Raw genomic sequence first — 22,414 nt, 5'->3', positions numbered from 1 at the left:
TGAGTTAATTATTTGATTCAGTGATATATGCGTACAGAAAAAGGGACCCACAAATTTCTAGGACTACATAGTACACGCAGATTTTTTAAAAGGAATTTGGCATAAATAATAAACAAATGTTGACTTTTCAGGTTTATGTAATGAAAATATTACTTAGTGTGTCTTTGTTAGTAAGCATTAAGAAATTTTAAAAATAAAATTTGTGTATTTTTTAAGCATGCTAAGAAAGAAATTCTATACACAAATGACAGGAAGTGCTTTCTTTCTTAAAGGAGGGGACAATTTTGGAAGTGATTTGGTCCAAATTGACGGGAGCATAAATGGAGAGAGGTAAAGTTGAAAGGCAGATTGGAGACACATGATAAAAGGCCTTGAATAGCATATTAAGTAATTGGTACCTTAGAAAAATAATGGAAAAAGACATTGTGTTTAATATTTTGAAATGATGCTTTAAGGCCCTGTCTTTAGCAATGAGCAGAACGAGTTGTAATGAAAAAGAAGGTTGGGGTGGGAAGTGGTTCAGATATCCAAGGTGAGAGTAATAAACTGAACCAGGTGAGCACAGCAGCAAGGCTAGGGCAGCTGGAGGTGTTTGGAGGTTAACAGCCCCGGGGCCACACTCCTCTTCTGCTAGGAGATGAGAACTGGTGGGTGACTCTCCAGCCTCCCATCCTTCAGAAAGCAGTTTGAGAGCCATTCTGCACGCTTCACAGAAGATCCCACGGCCATATTTTCAACCTTGAAAAGTGCCTTTATTTTCAGAGGTGTACTGATAAATGTTTAACAACCAGATCCCCAGGGAGAAAAGAAAAGAAAATGCGCATATTTGTAGCATTTACCCATTTCCATGGTATAAATATCCCATCATGATTGATTTCAAGCTGCAGTGACTCTTACATGATAAGAATTGCACCATTGCTGCTGTATGTACAGCTGAGAACCTGACATGGCTACCTGCTACTGCCAGCCACTCACAAATCCACTAACCTTCTATTTTTGTGAATCTGAGTCTGTGAATTTCTATTCCTATTCAGATATTCACAGATCCAGGCTGAGAATGATTGGTGTTTATACTCACAACTGCATTTATGAAAGACCAAAACAAAGATTAACTACAATCATTTTCAAGTCCAAGAATATTAACGCTGACTTTCTTTTTCCAGCCTTAGATTGATACATGAAAGCTTGGGAACTGTCACGTCTCTAAAACAAATATTTCTATTTTGTTTATTATGGAATGAAGACCTGTGAGTACCCCTATCTGCCTCACCTCTGGCTCACCTTTGAAGAGGCAAACATGTAGAAAACATTGCCTTTTATCCAAAGCTATATCGATGACCTTTAAAAATGAAGCTAGAATTCCCTCACACACCTGAATTGCATCCCACCACACATACAGAAATCAGGTTCTAAGGTAAAATCTTTCACAAATAATAAATCCCTTATAAATACTTCACTCCAGATTCTGTCCTAGAGCAGGTTTAAATCATATCCCACTTGAAGGTAGTAAACACAAGTATAGCACATTTATCTCACCAGATAAGAGAAATCTAACTATATGGCTCTTACATTTATATGCCACATGTCATCTGTCAGTGAAGTTTGAACTAACTTCCTTCCAAATGTACCAGGGAATATGGTACTTGATCTTGCTTGTAAAAATATAGCTCATAAACACATACTGCCTTGTCATGCGTGCTTTTAATGGGGGTGGGGAGTAGGGTGCCAAGGAGGTGGAGAACCTCACATTGTTTCTGCTCACCCACTGCACAGTCTTTCTATAAGTCATTCTTAATTTATTAATTTGCAAATTAAAAGCCATAATTTAGTATAATTTACTTGATGCATTCCTTCTGCCCCAAAGTCTTTGCACACCCCAGCCACTTTCCCAGGAGTTCACTTCCCACTTAGAAACTCGGGTCACATGTTACTTCCTCAGGAAGCCTTCCCTGACTGTTGTCCTTCCCCTAAAAACACTTATCTCAGATTACACATGTGTGATTATTTGATAAATGTCTCTTTCACCGCACTGTTCTGGACACTGTATTGGTTGAAGGCTAGGACTGGCTTTGGTTTTGCTCACCTTGAAATCCTAGTATTCAAAGTGGTGGCTGACACAGTAAACACCCAGGAAATATTGGGCAAGTTAGTGAATGACTGATTGAATGAAATATGTGAGTGAATGAATGAATGGACAAATGAGCTTCCTCACAGGCACACACCTTTGCATCACTCTCATCTCTCTTTACCTCGCCATTGCCTTCCAACCTTGCTGAAATCCGGCAAACATCGTTCATGTGATGCTCTTCTTTCTATATGGTAATCATTTTATATTTTCTTACTGACATTTTCCCATGATGATGTTAATAGCTGGTTACCTGAAAACTGTCAACCCTAAGAGAAGTTCGTGAGTGAGTGTGAAAGAGAAAGCTTGGGGTCTGGCCAGACCTCAGACTAGACTGGGAAGGAGGTTAAGCCCATTTGGGGGAGTCTCCACCCCTCACATCCTGGGCCTGCTTTCCTTTCTGTCCCTGAGGGCTGCTGCACACCAATCACAGAAACTTACACTCCAGTCATGCACCACATAACATTTCAGCCAACAACATACCCATGCACGAGGTGGTCCTGTAGGATTAGAATGGAGCTGTAGCTGTGTAGGAGGCTATCCCATGTAGGTTTGGGTAAACATACTCTATGATGTTTGTACAATGACAAAATCACCTAATGATGCATTTCTCGGAACATTTCCGTCGTTAAGTGACAAATGACTGTATTTCCTTTTTTCAAACATGTGGTGGGCTTAGTGAGAAATTGGTAACGGGCCACAAAAACAATTACATTGTAATAATGTTGAATATATGAATTATCCTGATTTGATCATCACATATTGCACACAGGTATTGATATTCAACTCTGTACCCCAAAGATATGTACAAGCAATATGTTTCAATTTTAAAAAAAGTGGGAGAAGCATCTACTAACCTTATTCTCACTGGGACATGAGGGATCCGGGGGAAGCAGGTCCCACCCAGGGACTTTGATTCAGTGGGTCCTGGCTCGTGTTTCACTTGGTGAGTTGATTGAGAGACTCTAAGTGCCTCAAGGGAGGGAAGGGAAGTGTCTCTCTGTCCGTCTGCTCACTGCTGAGTTAGGGCAGTTAGGGCAGCCCTTTGCTCGTGCTGAGTGTTCAGTAAAGGGTTGTTGAATGAGGGTGCCCAGTTTAGGAAAGCACCAGTATAAATGCTCTTCCCTCCCTCCCACCTCCTTTGCAACTTCATACATTTACATCTTTGTGGGTTAGTCAGCCAGGGCTGCCCTAACAAAGTCCCACACATTGGGTGTTCAAACAGCAGAAAGTACTTCCTCACGGTTCTGGAGGCTGGAAAGCTAAGATCAAGGGGCCAGCAGAGTTGGTTTCTTCTATGTCCTCTCTCCTTGGCCTTAACTCCCTGTGGGTCATCTTCTGATCTCTTCACATTGTCCTCTCTGAGCATGTCTGTGTGTTAATTTCCTCTTCTTATAAGGACATCAGTCCTATTGGATTAGGGTCTGCTCACATGACCTCATTTTTTTTTTTTTTTTTTTTTTTTCGTGACCGGCGCTCAGCCAGGGAGTGCACTGGTCATTCCTATATAGGATCCGAACCCGCGGCGGGAGCGTCGCCGCGCTGCTAGCGCAGCACGCTACCGAGTGCGCCACGGGCTCAGCCCCCTCACATGACCTCATTTTAAATTAATTGAATTATCCTATCCCCTAATACAGTCACATTCTGAGATACTAGAATTTAGGACTTCAACATATGACTTTTGGTGGGGGGACCGATGGGGGTGCACAATTCAGCTCATAACACTTAGCGAACATATAAAGTCCCATAAGGTTTTAATCACAGGAGTTTATCTGTCAGGCTGGATGTGGGGGAAACATCTTGTGAGCTATCAGGCTCCTCTGAAAACAGTGAAATTGTTCCCAATCGGCAGCCACTTATAAATGACATTGGTCCCAAAGAAATAAAGTTTTCTCTGGGGCTTTTAGCAACTGACTGGACAGCACACATGCTGTGTATCAATGTGGCCACTACAAGGATAAAGGGAAATGCCTTTGATACAATGATGTGGGATGAGGCAAGCAGAGCAACGCAGCATAGAAGGAGGGGCTTCCATTAGCATCTTGCAGCCACAGGATGCTAATATGCATAGAAAACTATTTTCATAAGGCAGGCTCATTGTTTGATATTTCATTCTTATTTTTTGTGGGATTTTTTTTTTAATGGAAAATAAACCCTTAGTAAATTAGAATGTTGCAACCTAATACCACATTCCAACTCATAAATGTTTTTCTTCAGAGTTCATTTGGAAGCATTTCAGACAGATTGTTAGGATTACTACTTTCTGGGATAAAATCATGCCATTTTTTTCAAACATTTCTTTCTCAACTCATAACCTTCCTCTCAATAATATTTTGCATGCTTCAATAAAAAAGCAAGGAAGAAAGACAACCTCTATTTTTAGGTTAACACTTTTGCCAAACTCAAGGAGACTTATCTAAATGCTTGCTTCACACAGACATGAGCTGTTTTTCCAGTGCCAAACACTTAAGCCAATTTCATAACCTACTTATGAGTGGACATTGCCCGATTGACATGCCATCTTTAACCCCACCATTTAACACAATCTCTCATCCTTTCTAATCATTTTGTTTGGTATCATCATTGTATGAAAGTGAGCAGAGCTGGGTGGGTGCCGGTAAACAACTCTACTCAACCACTTTCATTCATCTTGAACACTCTTGCGAGCTGTGGATGGCAGCAATGCCAAGACAGGGGCCGGGTGCCTTTGGGGCTGAGTCATGGAGGTGAACGGGCTGGTGAAGCCAGGGAGAAGGCCAGAAACCAGCTGTCTCTAACTAGAAGCGAGAGGAGACCCCAAACCTGCGGGAGTAAAGCTGAGTCAAGAGGCAAAGGAGAGTCCTGGGTTGTCCATCAGAGCACACAGGGTACAGTTGTCCAACCCGAAAAAATTCTGCTGAACTCTTGGCTTTCTCATCCAGAGAACCTTGAAGACATCACCAGAGATTTGGCAATGAATGGTGACTTGTCTAAGAGCATTCAGAAGCTGGTGGCAAAGTGAACTGGAATTTAGAATTCCTAATTTTTTACCCTCTGGTAATTTTCCACTTGAAATACAATACTGCACTGAAAAGGGGGCTTCAAAGGTCTTAGAGTCAATGAGAGATAATGTACAAATCAAAATTGGCCTGTAGATGCACAACCACCTTCTGTACACAGATGTTTATAGTGACCTTGCAAAAGCTGCCAACAACTCAGGGGTCCCTTAGCCAGGAATGGATAAACAAACCATGGGCCATGCACACTGTGGAATACTACTCAGCATTGAAAAGGAATGGACTTCTGATATATACAACATCAGAAGCAAAACTCAAATGCACTGAGCTGAGTGAAAGAAGCTGCACCCAAAATGCTACACACTGCATGACTCCGTTTATAGACCCTCTGGAAGCAGATTAGTGGATGCCAGGGGCTAGAAGTTAGGTAGGCTTGACTACAAAAGGGCCTGGGGGACATTTGGAATGATGGGACTGTTCTATACATTAATTGTGGCAATGTTTACATGATTGGATGCTTTATCCAAGCTCTTAGATCTGTATACTAAATAGGATGAAACTTACTCAGTAAAATATACCTTAATTTTTAAAAAAAATTTAAGGAGAAAAAATAGCACGTAGATATGCTCCTAGGAGGCAGTGTGGTAAAATAGGTAAGAGTGGTGGGCCCCACAGCCAGACTGCTTGGGTTTAAAGCTTGGTCTTGCCGCTTACTGTATTTAACCTCACTGTACCTCATTTTCCTCATTTTAAAATGGAGATAATAAAAGTATGTACCCCATGAGATTGTTATAACAATTAAAGTAGTTGATTATATTTAAAATGTTCAGAATGTTAACTTTTGTTTGATACATCTTTGCACAATTGTCCAGTATATCCTCAGAATAAATTCCTAGAAGCACAAATGGTGAGTGAGAGGTTTGTACTGTCATATACAGCAACCAACTACCTTCCATGAAGATTATGCCAATTTATACTCCCATGAATAAAGCATATGCGTTCTTGAATCTTTGCTGTTTACCCAACTACTTGTGCTCATCTTTTCATCTTTTCCAATTTAAAAGATTAAAAATAGTATCTCATTATTTCTTTCATTTAGATCCCTTAGTCGACTAATGAGATTGAACATCTTTTCATATCTTCAGTGGTCATAGGCATTTATTTTTATGTGAATTGCCTGCTTGTAATCTTTTTATTAGAATGTTAATAGTTTTATCATTAATGTTTATGAATTTTTTACACAGTGGGCATAATAATAAATGTTAACATTAATTTTTCCTAAGTGCAAAAGATTCTTCTAAGCATTGAAAGATATTAACACTTGATCAGGCATACATGTTATATACATTTCCCCGTTTCTTTCATTTCTCTTTCTTGCTCAAGTTATTTTGCTAGTGACATTTAGATTTTGAAATTCCTTTGTTTAAGGAGGTCTTCCCTTTTGATTAATCATCATCTTTTCATATAACTATTAAATTTATATTCCTGTTTCTCATTTATTTGGAAGTTCTTTAAGGCACTTCTCATTGTCCTGAATTCTAAAATAGAAAATGTTCTTTAATTCCAATATCAAAAAGGAGGTGTCTGACAGCATCTTCAGCCACAGACTCCAGCATTAGTATATTTCTCAACAAGATGAGAAAGTAAGAGGTGAGCAGAAGGTGCCCGAGAGAAGGTAACAGGTAAGAAAGGCTGACTCAGCCTACAGAACGCAGGTGTGTGGCATGTGGTCACAGAGGCTTCTCCCACACGATGACTCTGGGTGACTCTTGAGTCTACTACTGTCACCTCTCTTCCTCCTGTCTTTCCTTTCTGTCTGCCCCTCTCCTAGGAAGCTTTCACTCCCCATCTCCTCACTACACCTCGCCACCTAACCCAAACCTCAGATCCACACTCAGAACCAAGCTGATGTTTTACAGCAGAACTTCCTCCAGCTCTAAAATTCCCTTAGTGGATTAGTGAAACCAAACTCTGCAGTCCAAGCACCACTTTCAAGGCTTGGCTCTTCTCTCCTTCCTCATTTAAAAATAAGAATTGGGGAGGAATAAAATACAAAACCTAGATGTAATACGTTCCTATGACCTCACATTTTGGGGGTTATTTTTTCTTGCCAACTGATCCTGCATTCATGCTAATGTCCCCTTTTTGTTTCCTTAAAAGTACTCAGTTGTTCCATCAACAGCCAAAAGGAAAATAAACTATGTTTCTCAGGCAATGGGAGGCAATAACAAAGGCCCCCAGCACTTTGGGAACATTTTTTGATTGAGGGGAAGAACCAATTTTAGTTGCCAGTTATTTTTTGCAGAAAATAAAAAAGCCAGCTAAGTGCCTATGTATACAGAAAGGCAAAGTTTTTCGTTTGGTTGTTTTCAGAACCTGCCTTTAAGAAATTTTTATAAGAAAGGAAAGTTAAAATTAGATGATGATATCTCAAAGTAAGGGAGAAATAATGTTTGTGTAGTTATGAACCCAAATATCATCAACAAAATTATTTTGTCTCTAGATTATTTAAATTCATAAGTATGGAATTATGCAAGATTTTTTTAAAGTATTATTTAATATTATTATTATTCACACACATAAATATATATGTGTGTTCAGATGTATAATATATATATTCCATATGTTATATGTATATATGAGGTACTTCAAAAGTTCATGGAAAGATTCATATTATGTTTCAATTCTATTTTTCCACAAACTTTTTGAAGTATCCTTGTATAACATATATATATATACACACACAAATGTCTTATGTGTGTGTGTACATATGGAAACTATATATGAAAACTACGTGCGGCTCATCAAAACCAATCACATATTTGGAAAGACAAATTGCCAAATCAGCAAATCAATTCTCCTCCTCTAGAGAGATCTGACAGTTTTAAGGTCCTGCTTGTATAAATGCTTCTGGCCTTTTCCAGCAGGCACAATACCAAGGTAGTGTCTCCAAAGACAAACATACTTTTGTGGGAGATAACTGTTTTCTTAGCCTCTGAATAACTGTGGCCACATTCTCATGAAGAAAATTGTGGCCTATTTTGCCAGTTATTTTATTTTTCCAGAGTAGGAAAATTCCCACCCTAAGGCACAAGAATTAAAGTTTCTAAAGGAAAGGCCTCTTCCTCATTACATTGGCAGGGTGTCTCTCAAATTCTCACCAATCATGACAATCTAGTTGTGATGAAGCCTCTATATTGCTTTCTAGAATCTGGAGCCTGTGTGTCTGTGCATGTGTGCGTGCACAAGGGTGTATGTGTCTCCCCAACACCTTCAGTGCACATGCAAAAGTCCAGCAGAATTTAAGTGTGGCTCACATTAGCCTGTCTTAATAACTTTCTCTCTTCTTCATCTCTCGCATTCTTGGTATATTATCACATTATTACTTATTGCCCTACTTAACAGGCATTTATGAAATGTCTATTCTGTTTCTGGCACTGTGCCTGGTACTGTGGATTTCTTTGTCTATTTATTTCAACCTATACCATTCCATGAATTATCTGGGATATGCAAACCTAAATATCCCTGCCCTGGAAGGGCTTACAGTCTTATTTTCTCTGCCATTTCCAGAGAGTTACTTTTTTTATTTCATCTGTTATTTATAAATGATCTAATCTTGATATATAAATATTTCACCTTATTTGGAGCCAAGAACAAAGCACATAATTCCTGTTCAATCAGTTTTCATAACAGAGCTTTACTATCTGGTGTCCTGTCAAAAGACATGAATTCAGGCCGAGGGCCACCTGTGTTACACTTGAATAAATACTAGAATCTGTGATTACCCATGAAGAACAGAGTTCATGTTTCTTCAAATCAGTAGCTCTTTTTCCGTCAACATGTGAAAATGCAGTGATAGGCTGGAAGAGTCAAATGAAAAAGAAAGAATACATGTGAAAAATTGGAAAGGCTGACATTCTGATATAAATTATCATAATTTTAAAATTGGTAGACTTAGAAACTTTGGCATCTGGCTTCAAAGTTTTAAACCCTTGTGAAAGAATGTTTTATTCCATGAGCCATAGCTGGCCAAGTTATAGCCCTTTTCTTAATGTATTCTTTAATTTCACTAATATAGAGCTCTTTAGATGATCTTTGTTTGACTTAATTGAACATTAGCATACATATCTTTTTAAATATGGAGCTTTGGAGTCAAATACTGAGCCTATTATATGAATCTGATTCTGTATCTATAAAAGATGAGACATCTGATTGTGGTTTCAGTCCTGAACATCTTTGAGTTCTTTTCTTTTAAATGAAAATTTTACGGAAAATATATAATGTCTTAGTTGGGTTGCCCCAGGACAGATACTAGACAAGGATTGGAAAAAAAGCAGTTTATTTGAGAAATGATCCTAAGAAATACTGGTAAGGGGGTAGAAAGGCTGGAAAGGAAGGATACGATAAAGACTATTATCAAGCCAGTTGACACTGTAGCCAACTAGAGCTCCATCTGGCTAAGGAATTGAGGAGACAGAGAAGAACATGCCTCGTTACCCCATCTGAAAAGTAAAGAAGCCGTGCCAATTCCCATCCATAATTGGCTAAGGGCTATTCCCAGGGGCACTAAGCTCTCAGGAGAAGACTCACAGGTGCTTGTGGTCTGACACTGTTCACTGTTCACACATACTGGGAATGCCCAGGGAATGCAGCTACAATCGTTCTTCTGCGCAAACTCCATTATACCAATTTAATTCCTTAATCAGTTTTTCATAGGGAATGACCAAATAAGACTCCACCCCCTTCTCTTTGTTTTTCGTATTTTTTCTATTTTCATTTGTTTTGCTAAAATTAGTCAATTATAATTTCAACTGCTGCAAGTTTTCTTCTGTGGTCCTTGTTTTCTACCAAGTCCAGTTTTCTTACATTTAAATTTTACTCTGCAGATTTAGCCATTGTCCTTTTTATTTTTGCTTGATTGCTTCCACAAGAATAAACATTGTTAAGAAAGTTAGTTTTACCTATATATTATCAATCACTGAGATATTTGTGAGCATTACCCCTCAAATTGCTGTAACCCACCTTCACCTCTTATCTAATTGTGTGAACTTCAGTGAATTTATTGTTTAGCCATCTTAAATCTCAATTTACTCATTTGCAAAATTGTGCTAATAATAGAGACTTCCTAACTTCTTGTTCAAAATCAATTAAATCGTTTAGAAGAATTCCTGTGTAGAGTAAGCATTCAATATGTGCTATTTATTATTGTTATTGTTATTTAAGGTCATTGTAATGATATACCAATTATTTCATATGCTACTATTCACTTTGCCAAAAGTATACTCACCATCTACACTACTGTCTATCCTTGGTTTGACAGTAGTGTACCAAGAGAGATTGGTTCCAAGACCAAAATTTGGATGCTCAAGTCCCTGATAAAAAAAAAAACAATGAAGTATTTGCATATAACCTCTGTACAGCCTCCCGTATACTTTGAATCATCTGGAGGTTACTTATAATACCTAATGCAGTGTAAATACTATGAAAATAGTTGTTGTATTGTTTAAGGAATAATAACAAGGAAAAAAGAGTCTGTACATGTTTAGTACAGATGTAATTTTTTTTTTCTCTAATATTTTTCATCCAGGGTTGGCTGAATCCACAGATGGAGAATCCATGGATAGTAGGGTAGGGATAACTGTATTTGTAAAGAGCAAATGGTTCTGTCAAAATGACCATCAGAATGTTCCACATCAGGGGTAGTAATCCATGCCTTAGAGGGTTTTGCTGGTAAAGGAGCAATAAGACAAATGCATAACGAGCTGGTACCCAGTAGACACTATGCACATGATTTTTCCTTTTTCCTTGAGATATGTGCCTTAAGTCTGGAGGATAGGAAAAATGATGTTATGATGAGTTTCCTAAGCCTTTCTAGAATGTTGGCTGTCCTCAGTGCAGGAGGGCTTGGGACCTCCTGATTTACATGTCATATCAAGTTGGCGATAGTTGGGCTCCCATATCGTTTCCAAATGTCTTGAGAGAGGTGTGATTTGCTCTTCTTATTTTATGTCTCTCACTCTGCAATCAGCAGCTGAGGATGCTCTAGGTGCTATAAGTAGTTATGAGCTCAGCAGATTGCCCCTATAAAATCTGTGCATGTGTTTTATGTTTTTGTCTTTTATAGATTTGATTGTGGGCGCATTCGGAACAGGAAAAGTAGCTGTTTACAGGTATGTGGGTGGCAGTATACAAATGTTCTTCTAATTGTTTCAAATGCATTTCCTTTTTGTCATTGTTAGTTTTGCCCTAAGCAGCATATTCCAAGTATTTATTCCGGAGATGCTCTTTTTACGGTCTGGAGGTAGTTTTGCTCTCATTTTTTAACCTTTCTTTCATCCCTCTGTATTTTATTCTCATACTTCCTGACCAAATTTCCAGCCCCTACTAACGTTAACATTAAATAAGATATGAAACTCAGCAGATCTTACAGAATGACCCAGTTTTTAGATGTTATTATATTTTATTTATTCTCTTTGCTTTGGAAAGGCATTGAAATGCGCACTTGTGAAGAAGGGTGCAGGATAGGAGAAAGTTACTATTCCCACTTGCTCCTACAATTAAGTGTGTACACTAAGTTGGGTAATAGAGCACACCAGGAATGGGTAGCCTCCAAAAGCAAGCTTTGAGAACAATTCAAGTGTCACAGATGTGGATTCAAAGCCTGGCCATTCCACACACTCACTTTTGTAATCTCGGGCAAGTTTCTGTAACTTTTTAAGCCTCAGATTTTTCATCTGTAAAAAAGGGATAACAGTACTTACTTTATAAGGTTACTTTTCTGGGGGCCGGCCCATGGCTCACTCGGGAGAGTGTGGTGCTGATAAGGTTACTTTTCTTTTTTTGTTGTTTTGTTTTGTTTTGTTTTTTGACCAGTAAGGGAATCGCAACCCCCGCCATGGTGTTGTCTGCACCACGCTCAGCCAGTGAGCACACCAGCCACCCCTATATAGGATCCGAACCCGTGGCCTCGGTGCTACCAGCACCACACTCTCCCGAGTGAGCCATGGGGCTGGCCCTAAGGTTACTTTTCTTAAAAGAATTTAGTGAGCATCTGCATCTAGAATAGTCACTGGGAGATAGGTGGTGCTCAAAACTTTTAGGTTCTTTTCTGTTCTTAGAAAAATCAAGACACTAGGTCAGGATAGCAAAACAAAAGGCTTACCTGATTATACTAAGTGTGTAATGCTAACCTAGTCAGCTCCTAGAGAGATTCTAAGGTTAGGTTTCCTCAGACAGGCAAAGTTTTTTTCTTCATCCATCCCAAGAAAAATTCAGAGTGCTGATTTATACCAGCCACTCCCTGCTTTAGGTTCTAGAGAATCAGACAGTTGAAACTCTCAAACTGTCTGAAGTATGGAGCTTGGGTTTGCCATGGCCACGAAGGTACACCATTCAGAGCTGCTGGAATGAAATGGACTCCATTTCACTCCAATATTTCATTCATTCCATTTCATTCACAGTCCTAGCTGCTATGCTCTGAATCCACCACCAGCTTTGTGCCAAGGTCATATTTTCCATGAACTGCTCCCAGCCAATTTCTAGACCCAATAAGGACATAAATGCAGGCCTATTTCTGCAAGATGTGGAACTCTCATGAGGAACTTTGCCATGGTCAAACTTTCTTATCAAACCCTCTCTTTTTTCGTTGGTCCTCTCAGAGATCAGAAACTCCCAGCCTCCTCCACTCTCTCCTCTTTTTCCCTCATAGGTGTTTGCCCCCATAAATCTCTTGCATATCTAATCCCATTTTATCATCTGCTTTTTCAAGGACCGGAGCTAACACAATATTGAAAACAAACTTATGTAACGAATAGCTTAAAGGAGCTTAGGAAAAAATCCCAGTGGGGCCCACTGTAATACTCATGAAATTGTTGAAGCTGTGAACCCAATAACATTCGGCCCCAAGACACAGCCTTCCCTTATGTCAGAGGAAAGTTTTTCCAACATGGCATCATTTCCTGCTGTCATCTGGAGACTTGGGCTCTCAGCTATCTATCTTAGAAGCAAGCTTTAAATATTTCTCTGCTCCTTTCCCCCATGACTTATTCTCTCATCTTGTTATCTTCATCTGGGTGGCTGGAATGGAGTTTGTGTCAATCCCTCTTCTCAATTTTGTCTGCATGTCAGAATCACCTGGAAAATTGGTTTAGAATTCCAGTGCTTGGCTCTTACCTCAGATTTAGGTAACCATCACCGAAATCAAGATACAGAATTATCCCGTCACCACAAAGACCTCCCTCGTGCTGGCCCTTTTTAATTACACTATCCCTTTGCCCCACCCCCTAATCCCTAATCCCTGGTAACCAAACTGGCTGTTTCCGGATTTGGGGTATTGTAAATAAAAGTAGACTATTTACATTTAATATAATCATGGATATGTTAGTGTATAAGACCAAAAAAAAAAAAAAAAGAGAGAGAGAGAGAGAAAAGAAAATTATCAATCGAAATAAAAAATTATCCATCAATGAGGCAGTAAAATTCACATACTTAGAGGTACGAGTGCCCATGAGATGATAGATTTCTTCAAACATGGATATAGCTCATCCAGAAGATCACAGAGCAGTATGTCACAGCACTAACATCTAAATACTATGAGCCCACTCCATGAGGAAAGCAGGTTTGTGAATGCAACCGAGCTTGACAGACACATAGCCGCCTTTATTTGTATTTATGTGCTACCAGATATGTTTGAGGTAATTAGTTGAGTCTGGTGCCCACCTGTTCATGCAGACAACAAAATTCTTGGAACAAAGGCTGGGAATGTTGGCAATGGCCTCAGAAGTGGAGTTCCATCTTCAGTAAAGTGGGCTTCTGCCTGTCACTCATGTGTTTCATTCAAACTCTGTGTTTTCTCCCTGCAGAGCAAGGCCAGTTGTGACTGTGGATGCCCAGCTTCTTCTGCACCCAATGATTATCAATCTTGAAAATAAAACTTGCCAGATTCCAGACTCTCTGACATCTGTGGCCTGGTGAGTTAGTTCAATGCTCCTCAAACTCTAGTGTGGATTCACATCACCTGGGAATCTTGTGGAAAAATGCAGATTTGGGTTAAGTAAGTCTGGGGTAGTACCTGAGACTTTGCATTTTTAGAAAAAGCTCCAAGATGGTGCCAATGCTGCTGGTCCGTGGATCAAGTTTGAGGAGCAAGGTGTTAGTCTTTCGAAAGGATCTATGACATGATGCTGATCTTTGGCTATCAACATTACTTGAAAGCTACTTCTCCAATCTAGAGGCTCTAGCTAAGATAAGAAGCATAAAAACATATGGGAAAATTTCCAGTAAAACAAATCTTGGAGATCTGTTTTAGATTTTTGGCATACTAAAGTAAATGTTAACCAGACTAAAAATATAATGAAATACTTTGACTCTAGAATTTGCATATGCTTATGGATACCACTTTTCAAACATACTCATGTATAATGTCCCTTTTATTTTAATAGTCAAGCTTGGGTTAAATTACTCAGTTTCCTGAGCTGAAAACTCAGTCAGTTTTGTAACAGCATGTATAACTAGACAGAAGGTAAACATTATAAAAATAGAGATTTTTGTGTCCTAAACTATATTTTTGTGGCCATGAACTCAACATCAGAAATAGCAATAGAATTATGGTTCCTTTCCTGGGACCGTAGAAGAACATGGCTTATACAGCTTCTGAGAGTGTTCCTTCTGAATCTTGTCAGTCATCTGAAGGGAGTACAAAATGCAAGTTGATTGTAACACAGCTCAAGAAAATACCACTTTGTTCCTCAATATGTAGGACCTCTAGGGTCACAAGTTATTATATTGGATAATGCCATCAGGATATATTCTCTGAAAAATCAGCAAATTCTTGGTGTGTTTGAAATTTGCCCTCATTTTCCAGGAGATGTGGTCTAACTCAGACAGTGTGTTCAATTGCTGAGAATGTCAGAACACAGAACAAACCAGTCTCGACCCAAAGAAGTTATTTCCAGCCAATTTTAGCGTGTTGTTGATGGCCTTATGACAGGAGTTCATAACCAGAGTCAAAGCTTTTGAGGATGGGGAAGGGTGGGAAGTAAGGAAGACCTTGAAGAATTCTTTGGAAAACATTCTGCTGCTTGGAGCTTGCAAGGCGGAGAGACGTGTCCTTTCCTTTAACTGCTTTTGAGAGCAGTTGGGAAATGCCCTGGGCCCATTTTAAAATGGCTGGAAACCATAAAATAGTATAATGAAAACCTGATCTGAGAAAATATGTGAAAGAGCCAGCATTTATCCTTACCCTGGCATTAAATGAACAATAAATGAACTGTGAGAGCTACTTTAAGCATGAGTATTAGAAGTTTAGTATCCCCCAAGGAATCTTGTATTCACACCTTCACAGCTAAATGCACTTCTAGGCTGGACTCTTTTGAGCATTTGGCACACTCTGGTATAGAATATTACTGTTTTGAACTAGATAATTTTTTTCTAAGGATTTTTGGTTTTATGGATAGTGTTACAAGATTTAAATGGTTTTAACAGTTTATGGGACCTGATTGGTTTTGTGGAAAGAATATTACTTTTTAACAAGAAAATGTCTTTCTTTTCACGAGCCATTTTCTTGTCGCATTAAATCATATTAAGATAAAATGCAATTTGTTTTATGGACAAATGTGTAATATATCTCTTTATAATTATTTACTTGATTCTTTTGCATACATTTTCTGAATGACATTTTATTTTTACCTGCAGAGGTTTTTTTTTTTTTTTTTTTTTTTTTACCTGCAGAGTATTAGAAGATAGAAGTTAACAGTTGTTCAGTATAGAATTTGTTTCTCTGATTCTTTTTTTTTCTTTATTCTAGGAATTTAGATTAGTTTTGCAAAATGATTGAAAGGCCTCTGTTGATTTTTCTTTGCTATAATTTTTATCTGTATTTGATATAACCTTATACTGTACATCTGACAACTATATGTAAATTCTAAATGACAAATAGTTCTTCACTTCCATCAGTGTGGATTTCTGTGTTTTTCAAACAACTGTATAGTTTTATAAAGTAACTTCTATTGGCATTTCCAAGTTAGAAAAAGGAAAACAAAAAAGCGATCTCAATAAATATTAATGTAATTGGTTGCTAACCAATTGGAAAAATAAAAACTACTTAGTGAAATCTTTCATTCTATAAATGTAAAAGTCAGTAACTATCTACTTGTCAAACCTGAAAAAACTTTTCAGATATGAGTGACTTTGTGTAAAATCTGATATTTGCTATCATTGGAATTAGGAGTGAATTGGTGAGAATGAAAAACGAATTGCTTTGTACTTTTAAATCATGTTTTGCATTCGTCTCCTTCCCTCTCCATCATACGTGGCTATGAGCACAGTCACATCACAGAAACACTATTTCAGCTGTGCATGGGCTGAGACTAGTATATTGCCCTGCCTTGACTATATCAGAAGTACCACAGACAAATAGTTTTATTTAGAATTTATGTGATGAAGGACCTGGATTGATTTTATGGTTTTTTGTTCCAATCAGACTAATGGAACATACTGAATATGACCATAAGTTCTAGTTTGAAATTTAATCGTAGTTCAATGATAGTTCACTGCTTTCCCTGACAATCTAAGTGTACTTTATAATTAGGTGTAGACCTAATTCTATGGTATATGAAATACATTATTTGCATGTGTGTAGGTATGCGCCTTTATATCATGTAATTTATGTATTGTCTAAATTCAGAAAAAATAAGTTCACTGGTATAAAATTTTCAGATTTTCTTTTTATATCAGAACAAAGTGCTTGGAAAGTTATGACTTAACAAGCTCTTTTCTGCTGAAAGATATCTACAAATGTGCAAGCTTAGGTTGGAGTGCTATTACCAATAATTCATGTATTGGTTATATTAAAATTATATGAAAAAACTTAAAGTTATCCAGTTGTTAATAACATCAGGGTAACAGAAAGGAGGAAATAAGAAAGAAATGTCTATTTACACTGACACATAATTCATAAATCAGGAGTAATCCTTCAGCTGATATCATTTATCAATCAAATACCTTCCCACACAGAGGAAATAGTGTTCACTTTTATAGATTTAATTTATTCTTTTTTCAAACATTTTATTGCTTTTGAATTGTATTAAAATACTTTATCTGATATTATTTTAATTTATACATGTTGATTATTTCGTTAGAAATGATCTTTGTCTATGCCGTGTAATGATGCACAGAAAAATGATCAATGAATAATTTTACCAAAAAAGTTGGACACAGAAAAAAACTCCACTGTTGAAAGCCAGACCTGCTACAAAATTTAAAGATGTGATTAACTATTCATCTTTCTTGAATAATTCTAACTGAAGCAGAAGTGGGTTGGAATTTGTGATTTCTCTGGGGAAGTGGTATAAACACTTGTAATAGCATAGACATCTCAGGAAACTTTTGGCTTAATGGTACGTGGCAAATTATTTACCCTGAAGGGAGACATTGACTGAGGTCACGGTAGATAGATGAATCCCAGATGTGACACATTTTCATTATGTTTGACACAGGAAGCTGACACATAATTAAAGTATGATTACGGACTATTTACTCCTTTTGAATGCTGTAGAAATAGTCAAATCATACTATAATATTTAACTTGTAAAAACTTTAAGACTGTCATTAATCATACTTAAGTGTTTTCTTATATTTTTACTTTCTTAGAAATGTGAAAAGGCTCAATCTCTAATGCTGCCATGAGGGCTTCGAGTTTTTCAGGAGGAAGGTGGGAACATTCAGCAAAGTCAGGCAGAGACAACTGGTCATTTCTTGGCCCCTCCATGGCCACAGAGCAGGGCTGAGTACAGGTCATCCTGCAAGCCATCCAAGACATTTCCTTGGATTGTGTTTAGGACATGTTCAAGGCAAAGCAAAGAGTTGTCTCTCATGGGCATCTGTCCTTTCTCTCCTTACGGTCTTCATACCCACATCATTGTGCCTACCTAGCTTCAGACAGCCGCTCTGAGCTCCTTATTTTCTTTCTTTCTCTCCTACCTTTTCTCATCTCTCCACCTCCAGTATTACCCCATCCCTAGCAAGGATCCACCAAATTCCAGTCTCCTTTCAAGCAGAATGGTTGATCTGAACTAAGCATACTATGGTGCTCCATGCTTCTTAGGATTAAATCCCCGTTCTTCGGCATGACTTTCAAAGCCTGGTTCCCCACCAATCAACCAAGCCAGCCTCATCTCCTACATCTTGCTCGGTGATCCAACCACACTGCATTTCTTTAGGTTCCTCAGACGGGGCCATGTTCTTGCTCATTTCCAGTCCTTCCCACTAGCTATTCCCCTGCTGTGCTGCCTCATTCTTTACTCCCTGGCACATGGAAGATACTCATATATATTTGTTGAATAAAGGCAGCAGGTAATTGATTAATTGATTAAGTCAGTTACTTTCTAGTAATATTTTCAAGTATTACCTTCCAAGTAATAATGTTGCCTGTCTTAATTGTATTAGTGCTACGGCCGACTGGTGGGAAGGATGTGTGTGTGTGTGTGTGTGTGTGTGTGTGTGTGTGTGTGTGTGTGTGTGTGTGTGATTAGAAGTATAGAGGAAAAATGCTGTATTCATTTTATCTAGGATAAGGTAAAGGAAGATTTCAACTTCAGATTCAAAACTTTATTAACCAATACATTATTGACTATTATTTTCCATAGCTTTTCTTTAAGAGTATGTGCATCTGTAGAAGGCCAGAGCATTTCAAACACAATAGGTGAGCATGTTTTCATTTTCACACCCCTATGCTGTCTAAGAAGATTGAACAGTAAGCATTTCTCTGTACAGACCACGTAAAACTAAAGAGCTCTTCATTAATACCAAGATTTCTATTGCATATACGGAACCTTCTACATAAACATTGCTTCAATAATTGGTATTAATATTAAATGTAAAAACATAATTGTGGGGAAAATACTATGTGCAAAACCATTACAAAAATTGTTTTCATACTCTATAAAGACTAAACTATCTGTTTGAAAGTAAAATTATGTTTAATGTTTTATTCAGTATTTATTAAATGTCATAACATTTTTGAGACAATAATTGCAATGCATCTTCTTAATGAAATGAAAATAAAAATTTAGCTTGGAGAGTATTTTATAAAATTTTTTTCATTTGTGTATCATGTTTGATCCAACTATGAAAAAATGTTTTCTGAATAAGCAATTTGAAATAGGAATTCATATTTCTGATAGAGTACTGTGCTCAGTGAGTAGTTTTCCTGCTCTGATTATATTTCCTTTATTTCTGTCCTTTAGCCCTGATGGCTGAGGTGCAATTGGATTCCCTGAAACAAAAAGGAGCCATTAAACGAACACTCTTCCTTGATAACCATCAGTCCCATCTCGTCTTCCCTCTTGTGATAAAGCGGCAGAAATCCCTTCAATGCCAGGACTTTATCGTTTACCTTCGAGTAAGTGTTCCAGAAATCACTTTTCTGGCCTCTCACATTCAAATCCACATTCCAACCACTTTTCTCCATTTACCCATCTCATTTGTCTACCTAGATCCCCATCTGTCTATTTTCATTTTTGTAGGAGGAAACTTTATTTTAAGGTCAAATACTCTCTTCTTGACCCTGACTTCAACTAACCTAATGATGTGTTGCTATTCATTTCTAAGCTTTCTTTTTGTTTTGAACAAAATCTTGATAATAGCCCTCAATTTAGGTGGTTTTCATTTCGAACTGCCTCCTCCGCAAGAAACATGAAAGTTCAACACAATTTATTTGAATTTTTATCCTATGTGAAGACATCTTGTTAGATCTTATCAATGTGCATTTCAGAGATGATGCAGGAAAACATTTAGGCATTCAAAGATTTTACTGAAAGTAAGTTATATTTATCTTTTTAAGTAATGTATTTTTGCAATAACTCCAAAACCTACCATGAAATTAACAAGGCCATAATATTTATTACACGGTTATCCATCTTCACCCTGCTGGTTGATAGGTTGTAATCCCATGTTCTCATTTCCTCTCCTCCTTTAAGGGACTTGGTTAACATGGGGAAGCCTAGGGAAGACCAAAAGTTTCACAACCATACTCAAGAACGAAAAGTTGTGCACATGACCCTTGCATCTTATTATGGCTGTGACCAGCACCCCCTGAAGATGACATGCCTGCTGTGTGCTTAGCTCTTGCTGCTTGGGGCTCAATCCTGGAGTTCCTTTTCTTTTTCCAAGAGAACTTAACTGTGCTGAAGGTGTTTTGAAGTTCATGCAAGCAAGGGCTTTAAAAGTTGATAAGAGAGGAAGAAAATCAAGATGCTGTCTTCCTCTGAGCCCAAGAGAACTCATACATTCTGACAACCTCATGAAAACAAAAGTTCTAATCCATGATGGGTGTTCATGACACTTATGGTTTATAAGTATAATCTTTTACTTTATGACTGGACCAATTCTGTGTGAATTGTTGAAGGTCTGGAGAACCTACAAATCACCTCTAGAAGCATATTTTTTGAAGTCACGGGTCTAAGTGGTTTCATCACTGAACATGTATTAATTATGCTGGCTACTATACACCACAGAAATCAGCATGTATCTAAGCCTGCTGCAACGATAATTGCTTCATTATTTACTTTCATTGCCAAAGTCAAGTGTCACCTACCTTTCACATCTTGCAGCTATTTCACAGAGCCTCTCCTGATCTTGTGATTATTTTTCCTAGGATGAAGCTGAATTCCGGGATAAATTATCTCCAATCAACATTAGTTTGAATTACAGTTTGGATGAATCCACCTTTAAAGAAGGCCTGGAAGTGAAACCAATATTGAACCACTACAAGGAAAATGTTGTTAGGGAACAGGTAAGTCTTTGAGGGTCTTTGGTGGCACTTTCTCACTCATGCTCTAGAAGGTGTAGTTCCTGTGACCTTAAGATGAAAGCCAGCTCCTGAATTTTTCATTCTTGCACACAGACATGTAATATTTGGGAGTTTTTCCTAACATGTTTCCTGAAACAGTGCATCATTGTGTTTTCAGAAGCCCATCCGCTTATGCAGCCAATATTTAATTTGTCCAAAATGTGGCTGTAATGGGAGCAATACAGCCTATAATCCTCAAGGCTTGCCAGAGTAGCATTCTTCACAGACATTTCAGAATGGATTGAACTGGGCTATTATGTAATCTAGCCTATATTGGGAGGTCACCTCATGACAGGGTATAGAACTGGGTAGAATCATGCCTAATGAAATGAAACTTTTGCTTTAATTTGTGGAACTGTTTGGAGTTTTTGAGAAAAAGGATGTCATTAAGATTTTCCCAGATTATTCCTGATGCATGTTTGCACAACACAGGCTCACATCCTGGTGGACTGTGGAGAAGACAATCTGTGTGTTCCTGACTTGAAGCTGTCAGCTAGACCGTAAGTTTAAATAAATAAACGTGTGCATTATAGCTAGTGGAATACAGGTGTTTATTTAAAGCTTCTCTGGAGAAAGTACACACCTCCAATAACTACAAGAAATACTCTGCGTGAAATTGTGGACTTGGCTACGCTTTGGTTTCTGTGGTTTGGGTCAGTTCTTTGTTATTGGTGTCAAGTAACACACCCTACGATTTTGCCCGGGCCATTTCATCTCTCAGCAAAAAAGTGAAAAAGAGAATGTTTTTGTTAAAAGTAAACTCGTCAGTGGGGTGACTCAAATTATATTTACTTGCCTCAGTCAAGTGGGCAAAGGATTCAGACAGGCTGGTTCCATCTGCACCTTTCCCAAACTGGTTTTTGCAGCACCCCATGACTCAAAGGCATCCTTGAAACTGTCAAAACAAAATTAATTTTAATTTACTGAAAAAAAAAAACTTAAATTGCACTCTTTAGAGTAAAGCAGAAAGTGTCACAAAATCAGATAAGAATCAAAGGGCTTCACTGTTGCCAGTAATGGGGAGCCCTTGCTCCAGCCCTAATAATTGTACTGTGTCATGTCATGGAAAGACACAGGAGGAGGATATATAGTATCCTATGGCAGGAAAAGCAGATTTGTGCTCCTTTCCTTCCCAGGAACTCTCTCACTACCAGTGTTTGGAAGCTGCTTGGTAATCTCTCAAGGGGACTTTCCCTAAACTTCATAATTCAACAAATGTCAAAAGCAATAGCTTTGAATAAGGGTCAAAAGTGGAATACATTTGGCCTTTCCAAATGTTGTTTTGATGTGAAGTTAAAAGTGAACCAAGTTTCCTCAAAATACCTTAGACTTCTCTATCACTACTTAAGATCTTATTTTATTTGCCTATTTTTTCCCTCTTACCGACTTTGCCTTGTCTCCCCCTCTTAGGGTCTAAACCATCTCTCTTTCCTGTTTTCCCATCTC

The 22,414-nt window shown here is 38.1% G+C and overlaps 1 protein-coding gene across 2 annotated transcripts in view; it reads left to right on the top strand.

Annotated features, from left to right (window-relative positions):
- The window catches only part of ITGA8 (integrin subunit alpha 8), a 179,570-nt gene that overhangs the window by 86,052 nt on the left and 71,104 nt on the right, over positions 1 to 22,414 (top strand). For both annotated transcript variants that reach the window (XM_063100573.1, XM_063100572.1), the window contains 6 exons: positions 11,246 to 11,291; positions 13,983 to 14,090; positions 18,765 to 18,820; positions 19,365 to 19,519; positions 20,774 to 20,911; positions 21,401 to 21,468. In XM_063100573.1, coding sequence (XP_062956643.1) covers positions 11,246 to 11,291; positions 13,983 to 14,090; positions 18,765 to 18,820; positions 19,365 to 19,519; positions 20,774 to 20,911; positions 21,401 to 21,468 — 571 coding nt within the window. The remainder of the gene's footprint in view (positions 1 to 11,245; positions 11,292 to 13,982; positions 14,091 to 18,764; positions 18,821 to 19,364; positions 19,520 to 20,773; positions 20,912 to 21,400; positions 21,469 to 22,414) is intronic.

The sequence above is a fragment of the Cynocephalus volans genome, chromosome 6 (assembly GCF_027409185.1).
Source record: "Cynocephalus volans isolate mCynVol1 chromosome 6, mCynVol1.pri, whole genome shotgun sequence".
Classification (NCBI taxonomy): Eukaryota; Metazoa; Chordata; class Mammalia; order Dermoptera; family Cynocephalidae; genus Cynocephalus; species Cynocephalus volans.
Note: the sequence above shows the minus strand (reverse complement) of the source record. Positions and strands in the feature narration are given on the sequence as shown.